The following is a 23,150-nucleotide window of genomic DNA, read 5'->3' on the forward strand; positions in this document are numbered from 1 at the left end:
TAAACTTTTTTTTGGACTCCTTTGGATGGGTTTAGGACTTGGTTTTCAGTTGAGGGGGAAACCCAAGGCTAAAAAATGTATCCTTTATACTTTACACGTTAAATCGACCCTGATTTACGATACCCCTCCTAGCGATGGGTTTTTACTTAACCAGGTTCATCGTTAAACTGGGGTTTGCCTGTATTATATAAATAATGTCATAATGGTTAACAGGGAAAATATATACCTAACCTAATGTACTGTACATTCATAAGAGAATGATATCACATTGCAGTGTGTTTCAGTGATCATCATCATCATCCAGGCCTCTTTTCCCACCCTAGGGCAGGGTGAGGAGTAGCAACGTCCAGACAGCCTAAGTTTGCCCAATTCAGTGGCCTATGCTTCCATTCACTCGTCATTCAAGCCCTCGGAATCCTGGCTGCATGCTATAGACCAAAAAAATTTCATCACGTTGTTTAGCGTCACATACACCTATCTGATAGAGTCAGTCTGAATGCTGTCATGTTAAAAAGGGGTGCCAAATCCTTGGTTATGCGTGTCTACACACAAAATTCATCCAGCCAGCTCGGTCTCTTGTCAGTCTCTTAGCCTCACCAACTTCCATACCTCTCTTCCTCACACACTCATCCACTATATCTCTCCACTTTCTTCTTGGCCTACCTCGCCTCCTCCCTCCTTCAGATTTGTCCAGATATAAGTTTTTCACCACTTTGCTATCATCCATTCTCTCCACATTACCAAACCATCTCAGTACACTTTCTTTGATTCTGGTTTTCACGGACTTCTTCATTCTGCATCTTTCACGAATCACATTATTCCTTATCCTATCCACACTCTGTACTCCACATATATTCCTCAGCAGTCCCATCTCCTCTGCTCTTGCTCTTGACGTTTCATTTTCATGCCACACCATAGTGTCACATGCAAATGTTAAAGGTGGCACTAACACTCCTCCACGTAAGCCTTACGCAGCTGCAACACTCAAGCCTTTGTTTATTATTAAGGCCTTCATAGCACCAGCTACTTTCCTTCTTTGTGTCACTCTACTTTCCACTTCTTTTGCACATTTCCCAGTCTTTTCTATCACTGTACTCAGGTATTTGAGCTTCCACCAGTTCCAGGCTCTCTCCATTCACCGTAACATACACTGAGAGTCACCTTCACTCTCAGTAACCATCACATTACTCTTTTCTACATTTACTCTCAAAGCACGATGCACACAGACATCAGCAAAACTCTGCACTAGTCTATCAAGCTTATGTCCAGTATTTGCAAGCAGCTCCGCATCATCAGCCAACAAATTTGAGATATTCCATCCATAACCGTTCACTACCAGTGTCATCCCTCTCTCCATTACTTGTGTTTTTACTTCTCTCATCACCCCATCCATATTTATATTGAAGAACCACGGCAGCATCACACTGCCTTGTCGCACGCCCACATTGGTCATGAGCCAGTCACTTAGATGCCCATTTACCCATACAAATATCTCACTACCATCATGAAAACTCTTGACAGCACCTAGCAGCTTACCATCTACACCATACATGCACAAAACCTTCCACAATCCTTCTCTGTTTACTTAGTCGTATGCTTTTTCCAGATCCATGAATGGCATAAACACCTTATAGTCCTCACAAGCCTTCTCCACTATCTGTCTTACTGCAAATACTGTACAGTACTGTATTGGCTTCACACATGCCCTGCCACTCCAAAAACCATCCTGTTTGTCACTCACTAGGACCTCAGAGATCTTTCTTATACTCTGTATAATAATTCTTCTGAATACCTTCCTTTCCACACTCAATAGACTTATGCCACGATAATTCTTGCTCTCACTTCATTCACCGTTATTTTTGTACAGGGGTGCAATCACTGCCTTTTTCCACTCTGCTGGCACAGTTTCACTCATCCATTCTTTCTTACATATCTCCAACAAACACTTCATTCTGCTCTTTCCACTACACTTCACCCCTAAAGTACTAATCTCATCAATCGGGCTTTTTGTGCAATTTCTTAAAAGGACGAGCAACACCGATCTTGCAACAACCACAAAAAACTGGCGGCAGCTAGCTCCAACCCAACTGTGATGTAGATGGCTTCTAACCAATCAGAACTAAGTGTTGGACACACCAGAGGGGGGACCCAAGCCTGTATCAAGGTGGTGGGGGGGTGTACCCCCCCTCCTCCTTCTTGCCACGTCCCTCTACCCCACTACCTTTGTTGCTACCCTACCTCCCACGCCCTTACCACTACCACCCCCACTCCCACACCCTCCTCAGGCATCCCCCCCTCCCATGTGGATCCCCCAATGAGTGGGGGAGGGTATTTCCCCCCTACTCTCCCTCCATGTCCCTGTACTCCACTGGGGCCCTTCCTTTGTGTCTGTTGATGGTCTCCTCCCATCCCTCCATCCCCATACTCCCTCTCCTGGCCTTACCACCTCCCACCACCACCCCAACCCCCCACCCCAACCCCTACCCTCACCCCACCCCCTAGCACGAAGTATCTTTACCTCCCCAGCCTTGAATATTGCGTATTTTATATGCTTTATGGCGTGTGTTTTTTAATCATTACCTGTAATTTATTCGTGTCTACATACAGATATGCACACCACAGTTATTTTAGCTGTCTTTATTCGAAACCCACTCGAAAAAGATATTTAATTTTATGCCGACCATGCAAGCATGTTGGAGCCTTCAAAAACGAAAAGAAACGAAACGAAAAGTAGCTAGATTTGACAGCTTGGAGGGGAGGGGAAGAGGGAGGGGAGAGGGGGGAGGGGAGATTAGGCGAGGGGAGGGAAGGGAAGAGAGGAAAGAGGAGGGGAGGGGAGGGGAGGCAGGGGATTGGAGGTGTGGGTAGGGGAGGATAATTGTTACTGTTTGTCATATTTTTATTGGAGGTTTCATGACCATTTTCCCTAGCTAGATTTGACAGCTCGGCAGGGAGGGGAGGGGGGAGGGGAAGTTAGGCGTGGAGAGGGGAGGAAAGAGGAGGGGAGGGAAGGGAAGGGGAGGGAGGGGATTGGAGGTTTGGGGAGAGGAGAGAAGGGGAGGATAATTTTTACTATTTATCATATTTATTGGGGGGTTTGTCACCATTTTATTTTTTTCTAAGCGCATTACAATGGTTTATAACATCAATACACACCAAAAAAAATTGATTTTGGTGATTTTTTAAATGTATTTTTGTGAAGAAAACAGGTGCAAGTGGCGTATTTTCTTTCTTGTTGGGGCCATGATGGTTAACTATTATAAACTTTGACGGGCCATAGCTTGGTAACTGTTGGGTCTAGGAAGGTGGGGTATGCATTTTCAGGTGTGTAAATTCAAGCTCTATAAATCGTAATAAAACTTTTAACCTATGAGAAAGTCGAAAAATAGGCCTGTTTTTGCATCCTGGGGGGCAGTCGAGGCTGGAGAATTGCATACCCTAGGGGTTAATCATCTCTACATGCACCTCATCACCCCCAATTGTTACATTGATGAATAATAAAATTATATAACAGGTGGTCATACAGGAATCACAGTGTTATAGAGAGAGAATAAGGTCTAATTTTCATTTTCATTCATTCATCATCCAGTCCTACGTTCCCTCATGAGGAGCATAGGAGCCCTGGGCTAGGCAGATTGGTCCTGACATTTCAGATGAGTGTGACCAGCCTCACTCATCCCTGATTGGGATTACGTGAGCAATAAACCCCATCCATCCCGTGGAAATAAACCTTCACTGTTTCAATCTGATTGGAGCACCATAATTACCCACTAAACCACCAGGCACCAAAAATTTGGTTATATGGTTACTGCCCAGCGTGGTAAATGGTTTCCAGGTGTACAGGAAACCATTTGGCCTGTCACTCATTGTAGAGTCACCCATAGGCAGATGGAAGAGGAAAGGATGAAGGAAAGAAAGACAAGAGGGAGTGTAAAGTCACCCATAGGCAGAAGGATGAGGAACGAATGAAGGAAAGAAAGACAGAAGAGGATGGAAGGAAAGAAGGATGGAGGAGAGGAAAGGGCAGACACCCTAGAGCAGCACTACATCGATTGAGTGGATGGTGAGTGCCCCCACCTACCACTTAAGGTCATAACTAAATAATGTTCACATAATTAGTTGGGTGTCCACACATTTTCACACAAATCAACACTGTACAGCAGGGGTGGAAATGTGCTGTGGTTTATTCATTATATCAAAGTCCCACTCAAATTTCTCCACCTTCGGTGTCAGGTTGCAAGTTCTCATCACTTTCACATTGACCCAGTTTCAATGTTTTCCTTGTTCCATGTTGTAATCTAATCTCATGGAGTCTCTTTTTCCATGTATTAACACAACAGTGGACAAAAACCACCATGAGCACAAATCGTAGCAGAGTGAGTGCAACAGAAAGATATATAGTTGGTCCCCGTTATAATGATGAGATGCATTTGTGAAACCCCATTTCTGAACTGGGGTATCGATTACCAGGGAAGTTAAAACATAGAAAATATAGGGATGCAGTTAGAAAATATAGGGATGCAGTTGGGAGCCTTGGCATCCCCCCCTCCCAGCTAAGTCCAAAACCCACCCAAATGAGTCCCCCCAAAATAAATTTCTAGCTCACCTAAACATCGCCTCTTAGCTTTCTCGTCACCACCAGCACCTTCAGAAGCTCGCTTTGAATCACGCTTAGCACCACCACATACAGCACTCGTACCAGACATGATCACCTTAATTAACCAAAAAATAACAATAAATCACTCAAAATTACAGTAAATCACACTCCACCAATCACTAGCACTGCAGGAAAGCAGTTACAATCAACAGTGATACGTTGCAATGCAAGATGGTGATGTAACACAAAGTAACACAGGCAAGCATAAGGGAGCTCTTCACTCGATTGCTGATACTGGAAGAAGGATGCTTTGGAATGCGTGAGCCTGTGCCACGAGACAGCAATGGTTGTGCCACAGCAACGATGTGTGATCAGTTATATGTATGCAAGCAATTTAGTCCATGTTGCTGGGCACAGGTGTCCGCCTAGCACGCAGTTAAAAAAAGAACATCAGATAACTGGAGACTGGCCATCAGTAGGTGGGAAGGGTGTTAACCTTTTGAGATTCCAATGACGATTTTGATTGTCATATCAAATCCAACCTCAGAGATTCTGATGACGCTTTTAATTATCATCTTAAGAAACTTTTGAAAAATATTTACCATAAATTGTGTTTAACCCCTTAAGTGTGGACATGTCGGAGGCGGTCCATGCACCTCACGCGGGGATATTCGCGCTCCGACTGACTTTTTAAAAATATTTGCCAAAAATCAGTTATTAGTCCTAGAATATTGTAATTACATATGCATATGGCACATACCTTCAGCTTTCTCTTGGGATGTTTGTTGAGCCTTTGTCGACTACTGTAGGACTTGTGGAGACTTCAGTAGTTGGGTAACAAAGTCTCCACTTTACACTTCCTGACCCCGTAATATGATTACCACAGCCTGATATTATCACTAGAAACACTATTCTGTGATTTTCAAGTAGTTTGGAATCCATACTCCAAAAAAAAAAACACTGTGAAAGCAATGTAAATTACGAGCGCGTATGAGCTTCCCATCCACGCTCGTTCCCCGCTGATATTCTGTCATATATTATTCATAAACACACTCACACTTTATATTCCAATTACTTTATTACACTTATTTATATCTACATTATTTATCCATAAGTTTCCTTCAGTAATAGTAGTTTATTTTCACTCCAGGCATTCACTTTCTCATTCAGTAAACTAGCATAGAGAGCAAAGCATTCATTTTCACTGTCATTACTCCAAGTATTTTTACTCATATTCTTATATTAGTAATTATTTGCATTTCTATTTACATTTTCTATTTTATTTACATTATTTACATTTCTATTTTATTTACACTATGTTATACACTGTCACTTGCAGTAACTAAGGGCTCCTTTCCCTTGTAGCCACACTGAAGCACTCGTGCTGGGAATTTATCACCATTTCTTCCATTGGCTCATCACACAATTCACCAGAAAGATTGTAGTCACTGTCCATCATTATCATGAATAAATTTGCCAGTTCACATTCCACAGCAGAGTCACTTAGTCCTTTACTCCTTCCCACACGAGGTTTAGTAGGGGTAGAGGTCACAGGGCCCTCTAGAAGCGATGGAAATGGAGGGGCGTGAGTGTGACATGGTTTCATATCAGGAGATAACACTGAACTGAATGACAAGGCGGATATGGGGCCGCCAAGGGTTTACAACGTCAGTGTGGTGACAGCTGCTGATTTATCTGTCTATCTATCTATCTATAGCCCGACGCCCTAATCCCACAAAGGGTGGCCACAGACAAAACGGCTCCAAGTCACTCTGTCACCTACCATTTGACTACCCTCCCCCCAGCTCACCCCCCCTCCCTCATATACCTCTCAACTCCATCCCTCCACCTCATCCTCAGTCTACCCCTCCCTCTCCCTCCCTCTACCTCACCTACATACATCCTCTTAGTCAGTCTTTCATTCTTCATTCTCTCCACATGTCCAAACCACCTCAGTGTATTTCTCCTAATCTTCTCAGCCACATCCACATCCACCCCACAACATTCCTTAACTTCTTCATTCGTCAACCTGTCCCTCCATGTCACTCCACACACTCCTCTCAAGTAACTCATTTCCACTGCTCTCACTCTTGACTTGTTCCCCTCTTGCAAGGTCCATGCCTCGCTTCCATACGTCAGGGTAGGGATCACAGTACTATCATGCAGTGACTTCTTAACTTCCATACTCACCTCCCTATTTCTCATCACTGCTTTCAGTGAATCAACAACCTTCCTTCCCTGCTGTATCCTTTCACGCACTTCATCCGCCAAAGTTCCATCCTTACTCATCACACTACCCAAGTACTTGAATGCACTCACACTCTCCATATCCTCACCATCCAACCTCAATGTACATTCTGTAACTACACTCCTCTCAAACACCATAACTTTACTTTTGTTTACATTAACTTTCAGCTTCCTCCTCCTACACACTGTCCCAAATTCATACACCAAACCTTGCAGCTCCCATTCATCTTCACTCAATACTGTGTCATCAGCAAACAACAACACTGGAATCTTCCAAATCTCACCCTCATTTATTAGAGCCACCCCCACATCCACTGCCCTACCCTGCACCTCCTTTACAACCCCATCCATGTATATATTAAACAGCCATGGAGACATCACACAACCCTGTTTCAGTCCCACATTGAGATAAAAAAATTCACTCAGCTCACCATCCACTCGCACCGTAGCCCTAGCTCCATCGTACATACTCTTCACAGCATTCAACAATTTCCCATCCATTCCATATATTCTTAATACCTTCCACATACCTTGCCTATCTATTCTGTCATACGCTTTCTCCAAGTCCATGAAGGCAGCATACACTTTCCTTCCCTTCTCTAGATACTTCTCCACTAAACATCTTAGAACAAATATCTGATCTACACACCCATTTCCCTTCCTAAATCCCCCTTGTTCTTCTCCAACTAGCTCCTCTGTCATATGCCTAACCCTATCAATGAGTATTCTACCATATATTTTACTAGTCACACTAAGAAGGCAAATGCCCCTATGGTTACCACATACTTCTCTCTCCCCTTTTCCTTTGTATAAAGGAACAATTATACCTGATTTCCAGTCCTCTGGAACCCTTCCCTCTTGCCAAGCCAGTCTACACAACTTCCATATCCATTCCACAACAATCTCACCTCCATACCTCAGCATTTCACCACAAACTTCATCAATTCCTGGGGCCTTCCCCAACTTGATCTTCTTCATTGCTTCCACTACTTCCGTCCTACTGATCTCTTCCTCCCTCCTCTCATCTCTCCTTCTCCCAGCCATTCCCCAACCACTTATACTTGCACTGATGTCACTCTCTACATTCAACAAATCCTCAAAGTGCTCCTTCCATCTCCTCAATTTCTCAATAATTTATATGCTGTGAAATTATTGGCAGGAAATCTAGACAATACATAATAAATTAGGTAGTTCCAGGTGAATGTAAATATCACTTAGGCTTCTCCCTTCCTTTCTTATATATAGTTTTATTATGAGAACAGGTCATACTGCATATTTCAAGGGTAAATAAACAGGGAAAATTAGCGAACGAGTGCATGTGGGATGTTGCCAGGTGATAATTAGCCAATTCCATGTGTATGGCACTATCAGTTACCTTTTTTCTTTTTTATATATATTATTTTGTATAAGAATAGGGTGTAGGGCTCATTTCAATGGATGAAATGAGTGGAAAAATCCAAGCAAGATTTGCATAGCGTTGCACAGCTGGGGCAGGCTGGAGGACAGGGTAATGGAGGGGAGGTAGGGAGGGGAGTCAAGAACAGGGAAAAATGGCTAAATTGTCAACAGTGGATGGGAGTACAGATGACATTAGCAGCACTGACTATTGTGAAGAGAGACACTGGCAGTACAGACAGATGATACAAGCAACCACTTGAAAGCCCAGGCGAATTCAAAATAATACAGAATCGCAAAAGTGATGCCCCACAGTATGATCCATTGCACCCGAGTGTCACAAAAGTGACGCCCTGCGGTTACGAGGTTAAGCGTCATAACAGACTCGAGCGTGTCGTCACAGAATGGTTGCTCTATGCATGGCAGGTACTGCACAGCTGGTCAGACCCATGGCTTTGTTTCTTTATCACTTTATTCTTGGGGAATATTTTTCTACAGCAGGGTATAAAATTTTTGGTTTTTGCCTAATTTCATCCCATCACTTTGACTTTTTATTTTCTTTGTTTTTGTTTTTTGAACATACTACCATAAAGTACAACTGTTCAGCGTCAAAATAACATCACAACCAGCATCCTATCATAAAAAGTGTATTTACATTGACTGATGAAGGAAAGAGGCTGCGAAACGAATATGCGGCTGAGACTAAAATACAGTTGTGCATCTTTTTCATTTCATTTTACCGCTCAATAAAATGCAAAAATTACCATAATCTATATATCATTGTAAAGGTAATTTATTATAGTTTAGCATGGGTTAAACCAGATTTACATATCTTTATTATTTTTTTTTTTTTTTTTTTTTTTTTCCCAAATATTTTTCTGCGGTAAGGTATAAAATTTTTGGTTTCCGCCTAATTTCAACTTGTTATTTTGACATTTTATATTCTTTGTTCTCTGTTTTCAAACATACTACAATAAAGTACAACTATTCAGCTTTAAAATGACACCAAAACCAACATTCTATCATGAAAAGTGTATTTACACAGAGGGATTAAAGAATATTATCGCACTGAGAAGATGTGGGTCAGTGTGAGGGTGGCCGACTGTAGCACAGACATAATGTGCCTGGCCCAGAAACCTGATAGGGTTCATTTTTTTTTACATCGCAAAATGATATCGCATAAAGGAGGTTTGTTTAGCAGTGTATTACTGTATTATAAAATGAGGACTTGAGATATCTGGACTACAGTGTTCTTACAAGGAACAGCTGTGATGGGGAAGTTATTAAAAGAAAATGCAGGACAAGGACAAAGGTTCAAACTGCGGACGAACACGAATGTAAGAGATCAAATGGGGCATGTGGTCATTAGACGGAAAAAAGAATTTAGAGTATGAGAATGAGGTATAAAGTGTGTCCTTGTGAGGCAGAGGGAAGGAAAATAGTTGGAAGAGATGAAGATAACTGCAGAATGAACTGGAATATGGTAGCTGTGGAAAACAGGGTAGCTTCTAGTATAGGATAGTACAAACTTGAGAACAAAAAAACTGAATTAAGATTGAAGTTAGAATGAGTACATCGTAAAATTAAGTGAAGGTCTGACATTGGAACAAGGTCAGTGATAATGTGGCAGTTGATCAGTTCTCTACTTGCAACTTAAATTGTTGGAAAGTCTGTGTATCTATCTGTCTTTTGCTAGATGCCTTAATCCCATAAGGGTTGGCCACAAACTAAGTTGCCTCCATGTCACCCGGTGCCCTGCCATTTCCCTGCCTTGCTTCCAGCTCACACCCCCCTCTTTCATATACCTCTCCACTCATCCTTGGCCTCCCCCTTCCGCTCCCCCCTTCATCCTTACTCACATATACTCTCCTCATTAGTCTCTCTCTCTCCAACCTCTCCACATGACCAAACCACCTCAGTGTATTTCTAATGTTTTCTGTTACATCCACACCACAATGCTCCTTCATTTCCTCATTTGCCAGTCTCTCTCTCTCCATGTAACTCCACATGCTCCTCTCAAATAACTCATTTCCATTGCTCTCACTCCTGACTTGTGTCCTTCTAACAAGGTCCAAGCTTCACTTCCACATGTTAGAGTTAGTATCACAATACTGTCATGCAACGACTTTTTTACTTCTGTCAGAGAAATTTTCCTCTGTAAAAATACAGGTTCTCTCTTCACTCTTCATTTTTACTTCTATGCTTGCTTCCCTGTTTCTTATCACTGGTTTCAAAGAACCAGCAATTTTTGTTCCTTGTACCCTTTGAAGCACTTCACCCTCCAAACTTCTATCCTTACTCATCACATTACCCAGTACTTAAATCTATCAATCTATCTATCTATCTATCTATCTATCTATTTCCAGACTCCTTAACCCCGTAAGGGGTGGCCACAAACAAATTGCCTTCTTGTTGCCCTGGCCCCTGCCATTTCACTGCCCTGCTTCCAGCTCACACCCCCCCTCTCTCATATACCTCTCCACTCCATCCCCCCATCTCATCCTCAGCCTCCCCCTCCCTCTCCCCCCTTCCACCTCACTTACATACAATCTCCTCGTCAGTCTCTCACTCTCCATCCTCTCCACATGGCCAAACCACCTCAGTGTGTTTCCCCTAACGCTTCCTGTCACATCCACATCCACACCACAACGCTCCTTCACTTCTTCAAATGTCAGTTTGTCTCTCCATGTGACTCCACAGGCTCCTCTCAAATAACTCATTTCTACTGCTTTCAATCTCGGATTCTGTCCCTCCTACAAGGTCCAAGCTTCACTTCCATATGTTAGCATTGGTATCACAATACTGGCATGTAGTAACTTTTTCACTTCCGTGCTCAGTTCCCTGTTTCTTATCACTGCTTCAAGGAACCAGCAACTTTCTTCCTTGTTGTACCCTCTCAACCACTTCACCCTCTAAACTTACATCTTTACTCATCACACTACCGAAGTACTTAAACGCACTCACATTTTCCATTTCCTCCTCATCCAACCTCACTCTACATTCACTGACTTCACTTCTTTCGAAGATCATAACTTTACTCTTCCCTACAATCACCTTTAGATTCCACTTCATACACAATCTCCCAAACTCATCCACCAAGCCTTGCTGCTCCCCTTCATCTTCACTTAACAACACAGTATCATCTGCAAACAACAGTATAGGGAGTTTCCAAACACTGCTGTCTCTCACTAGGGCCACTCCAACTTCCACTGCCCTACCTTGTATCTATTTTATAACCCCATCCATATACAGATTGAACAACCATGGAGACATAACACATCCTTGTTTCAATCCAACCTTCAAATAGAAAAATTCACTCATTTCACTATCCACATGCATTGCAGCCTTAGCCCCCTCGTACATACTCTTCACAGCATTCAACAACTTCCCATCTAGTCCATATATTCTTAATACTTTCTACAATCCTTGTCTGTCCACCTTGTCATATGCTTTCTCCAAATCCCTGAAGGCTGCATACAACTTCTTTTCCTTCTCTAAACACTTTTCCACAAAGGATCTAAGAATGAATATCTGATCTATACAACCTCTTCCCTTCCTAAAATCTCCCTGTTCTTCAACTAATTCCTCTGTTATTTCCCTAACTCTGTCAGTAAGTATCCTACCATATACTTCTCCTATTACACTAAGAAGACAAATGTTCCTATGGAGTTGTGGAAGCAGTGAAGAAAGTTAAAATGGGGAAAGCCCCAGGAATTGATAGAGTGTGTGGTGAAATGCTGAAGCATGGGGAAGAGATAGTAGTAGAATGGTTGTGAAAGGTGTGCAGATTGGCCTGGGAGGAATGAAAACTAAAAGCAAATATATTGGGTATCTTTATATGTTCTCAGTATAGCTTGTAATAAAACTACACACACACACAAATACACTCTTGTAATGTCCACCGTTTGACTGTTCATATACCAAATATAATAGTGTTAATTTGAATAAAAGAAGTGTTGAAGGTTATACATTATTTTATACACAGCAAAACAGCATACTTAGAGCTTTTATATTACCAACAACGTACAAAACCAAACATATTCTCATTACGGCTGATGCAATTATCGCAGGGAAATTCCATTATTGTACTGTTTAATTTCGTTGTTTGCACAACAAAATGGAAAGCCTCGTAACTGGAAATAATACTCAAAATCCACATGAATTAACTGAACACAATAACAAACACAAAATCCACTTGAAGTGGTCTTGCAATGTTAAAATACTCACAAAATGTCTGATTTACTTAATCTCATTATCATAGTCAGCATTTGTATGTACATTCATACACTAACAAGTTTTGCGGCTTTTTCTTTACCAGGGCAATTCCTTAGTTCTGAATGTACAAGTCCATAGGAAGAGAAGACTTGTTCCATCCCTGAAAATGAGGCTGCTGCTGACGGGAGTTGTACTACCTAGAGTATGTCACTGCTTCAGATGAATTAATTTTGATTTAAATGGAGTCTCGGACCATCACTTAGTGATGGCCAAGGTAGAGCTGCAAAGAAAGTGGTTGAGGAGATGAAGGGGAAGACAGAAGGAAGCAGCTCCTGTGAGAAGAGTGGAGAAATTGCAAGATAGTGAGAAAATTACAGAGTATAAGAGCATAGTGGAAGAAAGATTGGGAAGGTATGAGCTAGAGCAGATGGAAGGGGTGGAAAACGTATGTAAGATATTCACGGAAGAGATAGGCGCAGCGTGTGAGGCGGTTTGTGGAGTGAGGAGGAGATGCAAGGGTGTGCAGGGGACAGCATGGTGGAATGATGAGGTGAAACGAGCGGAGGAACAAAAGAAGAAGGCATATAGTGAATGGTTAGCTAGTAGTGGTAGGGGAGAAGATGAGAGAGAGGAGAGAGAGGTATATGTGAGCAGGAGAAGGGACGTTAAGAGACTGGTGAAGGAGAGTAAGAAGAAAGTGGATGAAGAGTTTAGGAGGAATCTGAGTGTGAAATGGAGGGAGAGTAAGAAATTGTTTTGGAAGGAGGTAAAGAAAGTAAGGCAGTGTGAAAGGGGAAATAGTAGGGGAGTGAAAGATAGGAATAATAGATTGTTGGTGGAGAAGAAAGAGAAATTGAGGAGATGGAAGGAGCACTTTGAGGATTTGTTGAATGTAGAGAGTGAGAGCAGTGCGAGTATAAGTTGTTGGGGAATGGCTGGGAGAAGAAGAGATGAGGGGAGGGAGGAAGAGATCAGTAGGGCGGAAGTAGTGGAAGCGATGAAAAAGATTAAGTTGGGAAAGGCCCCAGGAATTGATGGAGTGTGTGGTGAAATGCTTAGGTATGGGGGTGAGATTGTTGTGGAGTGGATATGGAAGTTGTGTAGATTGGCTTGGGAAGAGGGAAGGGTTCCAGAGGATTGGAAATCAGGTATAACTGTTCCTTTATACAAAGGAAAAGGGGAGAGAAGTATGTGGTAACCATAGGGGTATCTGCCTTCTTAGTGTGATTGGTAAAATATATGGTAGAATACTCATTGATAGGGTTAGGCATATGACAGAGGAGCTAGTTGGAAAAGAACAAGGGGGATTTAGGAAGGGAAAAGGGTGTGTAGATCATATATTTGTTGTAAGATGTTTAGTGGAGAAGTATCTAGAGAAGGGAAGGAAAGTGTATGCTGCCTTCATGGACTTAGAGAAAGCTTATGACAGAATAGATAGGCAAGGTATGTGGAAGGTATTAAGAATATATGGAGTGGAGGGGAAATTGTTGAGTGCTGTGAAGAGTATGTACGAGGGAGCTAGGGCTACGGTGCGAGTGGATGGTGAGCTGAGTGAGTTCTTTGATCTCAATGTGGGACTGAAACAGGGTTGTGTGATGTCTCCATGGCTGTTTAATATATACATGGATGGGGTTGTAAAGGAGGTGCAGGGTAGGACAGTAGATGTGGGGGTGGCTCTAATGAATGAGGGTGAGGTTTGGAAGCTTCCGGTGTTGCTGTTTGCTGATGATACAGTATTGTTGAGTGAAGATGAATGGGAGTTGCAAGGTTTGGTGAATGAATTTGGGACAGTGTGTAGGAGGAGGAATCTGAAAGTTCTGTCTATCTACCTATTGCCAGACGCCTCAATCCCGTTTGGGGTGGCCACAAACAAATCGCCTCCAAGTCGCCCGGTCCCCCGCCATTTCACTGCCCTGCTCCCAACTCACACCCCCCTTTCTCATATACCTCTTCACCCCATCCCTCCATCTCATCCTCGGCCTCCCCTTCCCTCTTCCCCCCTCCACCTCACTCACATACACTCTCTTCGTCAGTCTTTCACCCTCCATCCTCTCCACATGGCCAAACCACCTCAGTGTGTTCCTCATAACGCTTCCTATCACATCCACATCCACACCACAATGCTCCTTTATATCCTCATTCGTCAGCCTGTCTCTCCATGTGACTCCACAGGCTCCTCTTAAATAACTCATTTCCACTGCCCTCACTCTTGACTTGTGTCCTTCCAACAACGTCCAAGCTTCACTTCCATACGTTAGAGTTGGTATTACAATACTGTCATGTAGTAACTTTTTCACTTCCATGCTCACTTCCCTGTTTCTTATCACTGCTTTCAAAGAACCAGCAACCTTTCTTGTCTGCTGTACCCTTTCAAGCACTTCACCCTCCAAACCTCCGTCCTTACTCATCACACTACCCAAGTACTTAAACGTACTCACAGTTTCCAATTCCTCACTATCCAACCTCGCTGTACATTCACTGACTTCACCTCTCTCAAAGACCATCACTTTACTCTTCCCTACATTCACCTTTAGATTCCGTTTCTTACACACTTTCCCAAACTCATCCACCAAGCCTTGCAGCTCCCCTTCGTCTTCACTCAACAGCACAGTATCATCTGCAAACAACAGTACAGGGAGTTTCCAAACACTATCCTCTCTCATCAGTGCCACTCTAAAATCTACTACCCAACTTGTACCTCTTATATTACCCCATCCATGTACAGATTGAACAACCATGGGGACATGACACATCCCTGTTTCAATCCAACCTTCAAGGAGAAAAATTCACTTAGTTCACCATCCACACGCACTGCAGCCTTCGCACCATTGTACATACGCTTCACAGCATTCAACAGCTTCCCATCTACTCCATATATTCTTAACACTTTCCACAATCCTTGTCTATCCACCCTGTCATATGCTTTCTCCAAATCCATGAAAGCCGCATACAACTTCTTTCCCTTCTCTAGAAACTTTTCCACTAAAGATCAAAGAATGAATATCTGATCTACACAACCTCTTCCCTTCCTAAAGCCTCCCTGTTCTTCTCCAACTAATTTCTCTGTTCTTTCTCTAACTCTGTCAATAAGTATCCTACCATACCCTTTTCCTATTATACTAAGAAGGCAAATGCCCCTATGATTACCACACACTTCTTTTTCCCCTTTTCCTTTGTACAAGGGACTAATCCTCCGGGACTGTACCTTCCTCCCAGGCCAATCTGCACATCTTCCACATCCATTCTACTACTATCTCTCCCCCATGCTTCAGCATTTCACCAAACACTCCATCAATTCCAGAGGCTTTCCCTAATTTAACTTTCTTCATTGCGTCCGCAACTTCTATCCTACTGATTTCTTCCTGTCTTCTCACCTCCCTCCTTCTCCTAGCCATTCCCCAGCCACTTATACTCACATTACTTCCATCCTCTATGTTCAACAATTCTTTAAAGTGTTCTCTCCATCTGCTCACTTTTTCTCCCTTCTCCACTAGTAATCTACCATTTTTATCTTTCACTCCCCTGCTAACTTCACTTCCACCCTGTCTTACTCTTTTCACCTCTTTCCAGAACATTTTCTTACAGTCCCTCCACTTTACACTCAAATTCCTTCCAAATTCCTCATCCACTCTCTTCTTACTCTCTCTTACTAATCTTTTCAGATCTGTCTTTCTTTCTACATATAACTCTCTCTTCCGCCTCTCAACTTCTTCCACACCCCTATTTCTCATCCATTTATTGTATGCTTTCTTCTTTTGTGCCACAGCCTGTCTCACCTCTTCAGTCCACCACTCTGTTCCTTGCACCCCCCTCCGTCTTCTCTTCCTTCCACACACCACCTCACATGCTGCACATATTTCTTCTGTAAATATCCTACACAAACCTTCCACGTCTCCCATCTGCTCCAATTCATATTTGCCCAATTGTTCCTCCACTTCTCTCTTATACTCTGCCTTTTTCTCATCTTCTTGTAACCTTTCCACTCTCCTTGCAACTACTCCTTCCTCTCATCTTTCCCTTCTTCTATTCCTCCATCTTACTTGAATCCTAATTCTGGCCACCACCAAGTAGTGGTCAGAAAGTCCACTCCCCCAACCTCTACGAGCTCTTGCATCTATTACACATCTTCGCATCCTTTCATCCACACACACATAATCAATCATTGCTTTCCTTTCATTCAGTTCACCACCGACCCTTCTCGTCACTCGCCATGTATACCTGTGGTTCATTTTATGCCTGAAGAGGGTATTGGCTATCACCAACTCCCTCCCAGCACAAATGTCCACTAACGCACTCCCATTCTCATCTATCTCAGCAGGCACACCCCACTCACCAACTATTCCATCCACCTTCAAATTCCCAACTTTACCATTCATATCACCGATGAAAAACACTGTCTCATTCCTTCCAAACTTTTCCATGCACACTTCTACATTTGTCCAGAACTCTTCTCTCACTCTTCTAGCACGCTCTTGCGTTGGCGCATACACACACACAATCGTCCACATTTGTATTCCAACTTTCAACTTTACCCACACAATCCTTGACCCAACTGATCCATACTGTCTATGCTCTTCTTCCATCTTTTACTCACAACTATACATACTCCTTCCTTTGCCCTCTCATTCTCACCTACTCCTGCACATATACCCCATCCATACTCCCATTCTCTCACTTTCTCCTCTCCATTATGTTTCAGTTATTCCACATATATCCACTTTCGCACCTTCAAGCACCTGGACAATCTCTCTCTCTTTCACCTCATCATTCGCTCCTCTTACATTCCATGTACCCATTACCAAGTCCTTTGTCCGGTCCTGGGTCATCATCGTTTGGTCAGTCCTTGTCCGAGGCTTCTTGTTTGTTTTTTTAGTTAGTTGTTTTCCGGAGAGGGGCACTAACCCTCCGCCAACCCTTTTAGTCACCTTTTACGACGAGCAGGATACTGGGGGAGTATTCTTGAAAAAAAACCCTACCCCCAGGGGGGTTATGGTGTTTGAGAGGAATGAAGTCACAGAGTGTGCAGTGAGGTTGGATGGTGAGGATATGGAGAATGTGAGTGCATTCAAGTACTTGGGTAGTGTGATGAGTAAGGATGGAACTTTGGGGGATGAAGTGCGTGAAAGGGTACAGCAGGGAAGGAAGGTTGTTGGTACACTGAAAGCAGTGATGAGAAATAGGGAGGTGAGTATGGAAGTTAAGAAGTCACTGCATGATAGTATTGTGATCCCTACCCTGACGTATGGAAGCGAGGCATGGACCTTGCAAGAGGGGAACAAGTCAAGAGTGAGAGCAGTGGAAGTGAGTTACTTGAGAGGAGCATGTGGAGTGACGTGGAGGGACAGGTTGGCGAATGAAGAAGTGAAGGAACGCTGTTGGGTGGATGTGGATGTGGTTGAGAAGATTAGGAGAAATACACTGAGGTGGTTTGGACATGTGAAGAGAATGGAGAATGAAAGACTGACTAAGAGGGTGTATGTAGGTGAGGTGGAGGGAGGGAGAGGGAGAGGTAGACCAAGGATGAGGTGGAGGGATGGAGTTGAGAGGTATATGAGGGAGGGGGGGGTGAGTTGGGGGGAGGGTAGTTAAATGGTGGGTGACAGAGCGACTTGGAGGCATTTTGTCTGCGGCCACCCTTTGCGGGATTAGGGCGTCGGGCTATAGATAGATAGATAGAGAAATGTGATTTAAATAAAAAATCTCATTTAAATCCAAACAATCTGATCTGTTTTTAATTTAAAAACATCAACTCTGCATGTAGCACATAACTGTCATCCCAGCTGGCACCTTCAGACTACTAGACCACCTGGCTTAAAGAGAGGTGAAAAAAATGTAACAGCCTGCCCATTATTACCCCTTTTTAGGTGTAGTAGTCTGGGGTTAAGCTACTGTACATTTGTGAATAGATAAAGCCTGCTTCCCCTGATGGCATTACATTATTGAATAACCTCCAGTCATCTCTTTGGGATCAGGCCCATTTGCATGTTTTCACTCCATCTAGGACATTCTGACCACAAAATTACCATTTCCTTTCTTGCTAGATAGCAGCCCGGGAAAAGCCTCTACCAGAAGACTTCAGTGATCATCTGGAAGAAGATGAGTTTATCTGCATCCGCAAGAACTGCACGGTGTTCCTAGGTTACACCTCCAATATGGTGTCTTGCGGTGTCAGAGAGACTATCAGGTAGGTGTAGAACCCTGTGTTTTTTATGATTAATGCCACCACTCAGATAGCTAAGGTTTTATAGTCTGTGCTTGGTGCTACTAGATGATTTTATTCAGAGGTGCTCATGAGTGGTGCCTTCATTTTGTGGCACTGATATATCCAGACAGTTCCAGTGCCCAGTTATACCAGCATCTCTGAACTTACTTCCTATCCTCCAAAAGGAGTGTGGACTGTAGGAAAAGGCCAACTTTAATCTACAGTCTACAGAGTTCATATCCAGATGAGCCTCGATCTTTAAAAACAGTAGCAACATGAGAACTCCCTGTAATTAAAGGGATTAATGAAGACTGCAGTATATCTAATCTCTCTATTTCAGTCCCCCCCATTGCTGAATAAAATTGTGTGCAAATAGCAAGAATAAAATAGAAATGATATTCTCTGGTTGAAAAGGTTCATATATCTATTTGTTGGAATTTTGAATGATTCAGTGATAAATGACTGAATGTATGACCAATGCCACGGAGTAGTCTGTTCATAACTTTTGCTACCTGTACCTTCTCGTATTGATAGTATGAATTCCCATACTGTCTGAAAGAAGAGAAAATTAGTTTAGGATAATATAGCTGAATGTGTATAAATATTTGTAGATGTATATTTTGTGGTGGAGAAGGAACTAGAAAAGGAATCATGTAGAGAGTAGGGGTAGCACATAAGATTGAAGTAGCCTAGGGATATGGTTTTTTAATGGCTGACTGAAGTCATTTGGTTCCCAGAGGGAAATGATTATATTGTATTTTATATTTTTATGTTAATGTACAGATGGCATATATACAGTACATGGAAGGACAAATGTCTTAGGAGTGGATGATGTCAATTGCTTATATAATTCCATTCAGTTGAAAGTAATTGGTCATCCTTGCCATGAATGCCCAGTTTGAATGGACTATCCCCAGGCTGTATGATCCTGATGGGAGAGTCAAAGAATGGATAATGAAATGGTGGCTATACTTAAATGTAGTAAAAAAGTGTAGCCCCAAATTACCCTTGTTAAGCTCCAAAGAAAGGTGTTGTAGAATTACAGTGCTTTTATGGTTGGCAAAATATATATATATATATATATATATATATATATATATATATATATATATATATATATACGGGGCACTCACCATCCACTCACTCGGTGTAGTGCTGCTCTCGGGTGTCTGCCCTTTCCTCTCCATCCCTCTTTCCTTCCATTCGCTTCTGTCTTTCTTTCCTTCATTCTTTCCTTGTCCTTCTGCCTACGGGTGACTTTACACTCCCTCTTCTGTCTTTCTTTCCTTCATTCTTTCCACTTCCTTCAGCTTGTGGGTGACTCTACACTGAGTGACAAGCCAAATCGTTCAGATTGAGCTGGTGAAGGTTTATATCCAAGGGATGGTTGGGGTTGATTGCTCATGTAATGCCACTCAGGGATGAGTGAGGCTGGTCACTCTCATCTTAAATGTCGGGACCAACTGCCTAGCCCCGGGCTCCTACGCTCCTCATGGGGCAATGTAGGATTGGATGATGGATGGATATATATATATATATATATATATATATATATATATACAGGCATATCCAGGTTTAATGATGTGATTGGTTAAGTAAAAACCCATTGCTAGGTGGGGTATCGTATCTCGGGGTAGATTTAACATGTATAGGGATGCATTTTTGAGCCTTGGGTTTCCTCCCCAATCAAGTCTTAAACCCACCCAAATGAGTCCAAAAACAAGTTTCTAGCTAACCTAAACCCCCAATAGCTTTAAAACAAGCTAAACTAAGCCTAAAAGCAGTTTATAACTCACCTAAACCCAAAAATAGAATATGAAAATCATCGAAAATAAGTGGAAAGAATCAAACTTAGTAAACTGTACCCCAATATGACATTGTTCATCACGCCTGTGAGTAAAACACATGAAGTCTAAAAACAGCTTATAAATCAACCTAAACACAAAATTTGTCTAAAATATCATTAAAAAAACAACAACATTGTTTTACCAGGGTTTGACCATCATTTGGCAGGGAAAGGTGGTGTTTCTACCCTTCCCGCAATGCTGGGGTATCGCACCTTGGGGTATCATATCTTGGGGTCTGGCTGTATATATTTTTTTTAATAACTGGGTTTTGGTTTAGTGTTTCACTGACATACTAATTCAGTTTGGGATGAAGCAGTCATTGTCACTGTTACAGCCCCAGCTTCATCTGGATGTGAATCCAGTGGACTGCAGGAAACTAGCCACATCAGCTGGGTGTTCTGAGATCTTTAGTTGAGGTTGGATATCTGTGTTGGGATGAACCAAAGGGTATTGTTGTATGTATGGGGAGCAGCTCTGAGCAGAAAAATCCACAAATCAATCTGTTGTGTTTAAGTTGCTGTTCTACAAAGAATCTGATTAGTTAACACCTATAGTATTTTCATAGTAAGTTCTTAATGAAGCATTATCTCTTGTCAGTTAACCCCTTGAATCCAGTGATAACTTTTTTTTTTTTTTTATTAACTTCAGATTTTTGTGAAGGGATAAATGGAGTCAATTTCTAACCTCTCCAATTGAAAAATGTCTCAAATTGAGTGAAATCAGTTGATAGTACTGAGAACTCCCCTTCCCCCCCCAAAAAAAAAAAAAAAAAAAAAAAATCAAGGAGTAAAGAGTCAGCCTTGATTCAATGTAAGATTTTTATTACATTAGAAATGAGTATTATTGTGCTTATATGCCCTGACATATCAGCCAAAAGTTTGGGTATCACTTTGACTGCTAGGATTTTTCATGACTGAGCAGATTGTCTGGTGTCAGTTTGAATATAATTCGTAGCTGTACTAGTTAATTCTTGTCTTTGATCTTCATTTTGTTGAGTTGAAAATATGATTTTGTAGATACACATCCTACATTAATCCTTTTCAGTACATTTTGCTTGCTGCATACAGGTGTTTTACTGAACTTAGTGAAGACCTCATATTGTGAAGGAATTAGGAATACTCTCCATTAGCTCCTTTAATAAAAAGGCATCCCTTATGTTTCATGCTTTCTACTGCCAGGTGATATGTCAGCTTATAGATGACACCTTGGAATGAAGGTCTCAGTCATCAGTATGGTCATTCCATCCTTAACATGTGTTTCCCTAACATATATTTTTAATTTAATTTTATTTTTTTTAATGCTAGGAAGAAGGAACCAAAGGCCTTGAGCCCGCAATAACTGTTCCTTCCAAGAGAAAACGAAATACAAGAGAGACCCAAATTCAAGATCATATCATTTCGAGATGCCTGGACACACTGTGTTTGAAAGACTGGAGATCATAGGAAGCAGGAAATACACAAAGAGGGAGACAGTTCCAGAGTTGACCTGTTGCATAAATGAAGGACTGGGAGTAAGAGTCAACTCTTGCATTAGAGAGTTGGACAGAAAAGGAACGAGAGTTTGCTGCTAGACGGGTGCTATGCGCCCATTGCAGAAGTGGAGGAATGCAAGCAGACAGTTCAAAGGAGCAGTGACGATTGAAGTAGCAATAGAAAAGAGATAAAGATGCAACAGTGCGGCAAAGAGACAGAGGTTGAAGGGAGCCAGTAAGAGGAGGAGAGTTCTATCTATCTATTGCCAGATGCCTCAATCCCGTTCGGGGTGGCCACAAACAAATGTTGCCCTGTCCCCCGCCATTTCACTGCCCTGCTCCCAACTCACACCCCCCTCTCTCATATACCTCTCCACCCCATCCCTCCATCTCATCCTCGGCCTCCCCCTCCCTCTCCCCCCCTCCACATCACTCACATACACTCTTTTCGTCAGTCTTTCACCCTCCATCCTCTCCACGTGGCCAAACCACCTCGGTGTATTCATCCTAACGCTTCCTATCACATCCACATCCACACCACAACGCTCCTTTATATCCTCATTTGTCAGCCTCTCTCTCCATGTGACTCCACATGGTCCTCTTAAATAACTCATTTCCACTGTTTTCACTCTTGACTTGTGTCCTTCCAACAACATCCAAGCTTCACTTCCATACGTTAGAGTTGGTATCACAATACAGTCATGTAGTAACTTTTTCACTTCCATGCTCACTTCCCTGTTTCTTATCACTACTTTCAAGGAACCAGCAACCTTTCTTCCTTGCTGTACCCTTTCAAGCACTTCACCCTCCAAACCTCCATCCTTACTCATCACACTCCCCAAGTACTTAAATGTACTCACATTTTCCAATTCCTCACCATCCAACTTCGCTGTACATTCACTGACTTCACCTCTCTCGAAGACCATCACTTTACTCTTCCCTACATTCACCTTTAAATTCCGTTTCTTACACACACTCCCAAACTCGTCCACCAAGCCTTGCAGCTCCCCTTCATCTTTACTCAACAACACGGTATTATCTGCAAACAACAGTACAGGGAGTTTCCAAACACTACCCTCTCTCACCAGGGCCACTCCAACATCCACAACCCTACCATGCACCTCTTTTATTACCCCATCCATGTACAAACTGAACAACCATGGAGAAATAACACAT

The 23,150-nt window shown here is 42.4% G+C and overlaps 1 protein-coding gene across 4 annotated transcripts in view; it reads left to right on the forward strand.

The window, feature by feature from the left end:
- Window positions 1-23,150, forward strand: part of Dhps (Deoxyhypusine synthase) — a 257,857-nt gene that overhangs the window by 80,484 nt on the left and 154,223 nt on the right. For all 4 annotated transcript variants that reach the window (XM_080275735.1, XM_080275737.1, XM_080275738.1 and 1 more), the window contains one exon: window positions 18,496-18,638. In XM_080275735.1, coding sequence (XP_080131861.1) covers window positions 18,496-18,638 — 143 coding nt within the window. The remainder of the gene's footprint in view (window positions 1-18,495; window positions 18,639-23,150) is intronic.

This window comes from Coenobita brevimanus, chromosome 62 (genome assembly GCF_032717465.1).
Source record: "Coenobita brevimanus isolate Jiangsu-jjx chromosome 62, ASM3271746v2, whole genome shotgun sequence".
Taxonomy (NCBI): Eukaryota; Metazoa; Arthropoda; class Malacostraca; order Decapoda; family Coenobitidae; genus Coenobita; species Coenobita brevimanus.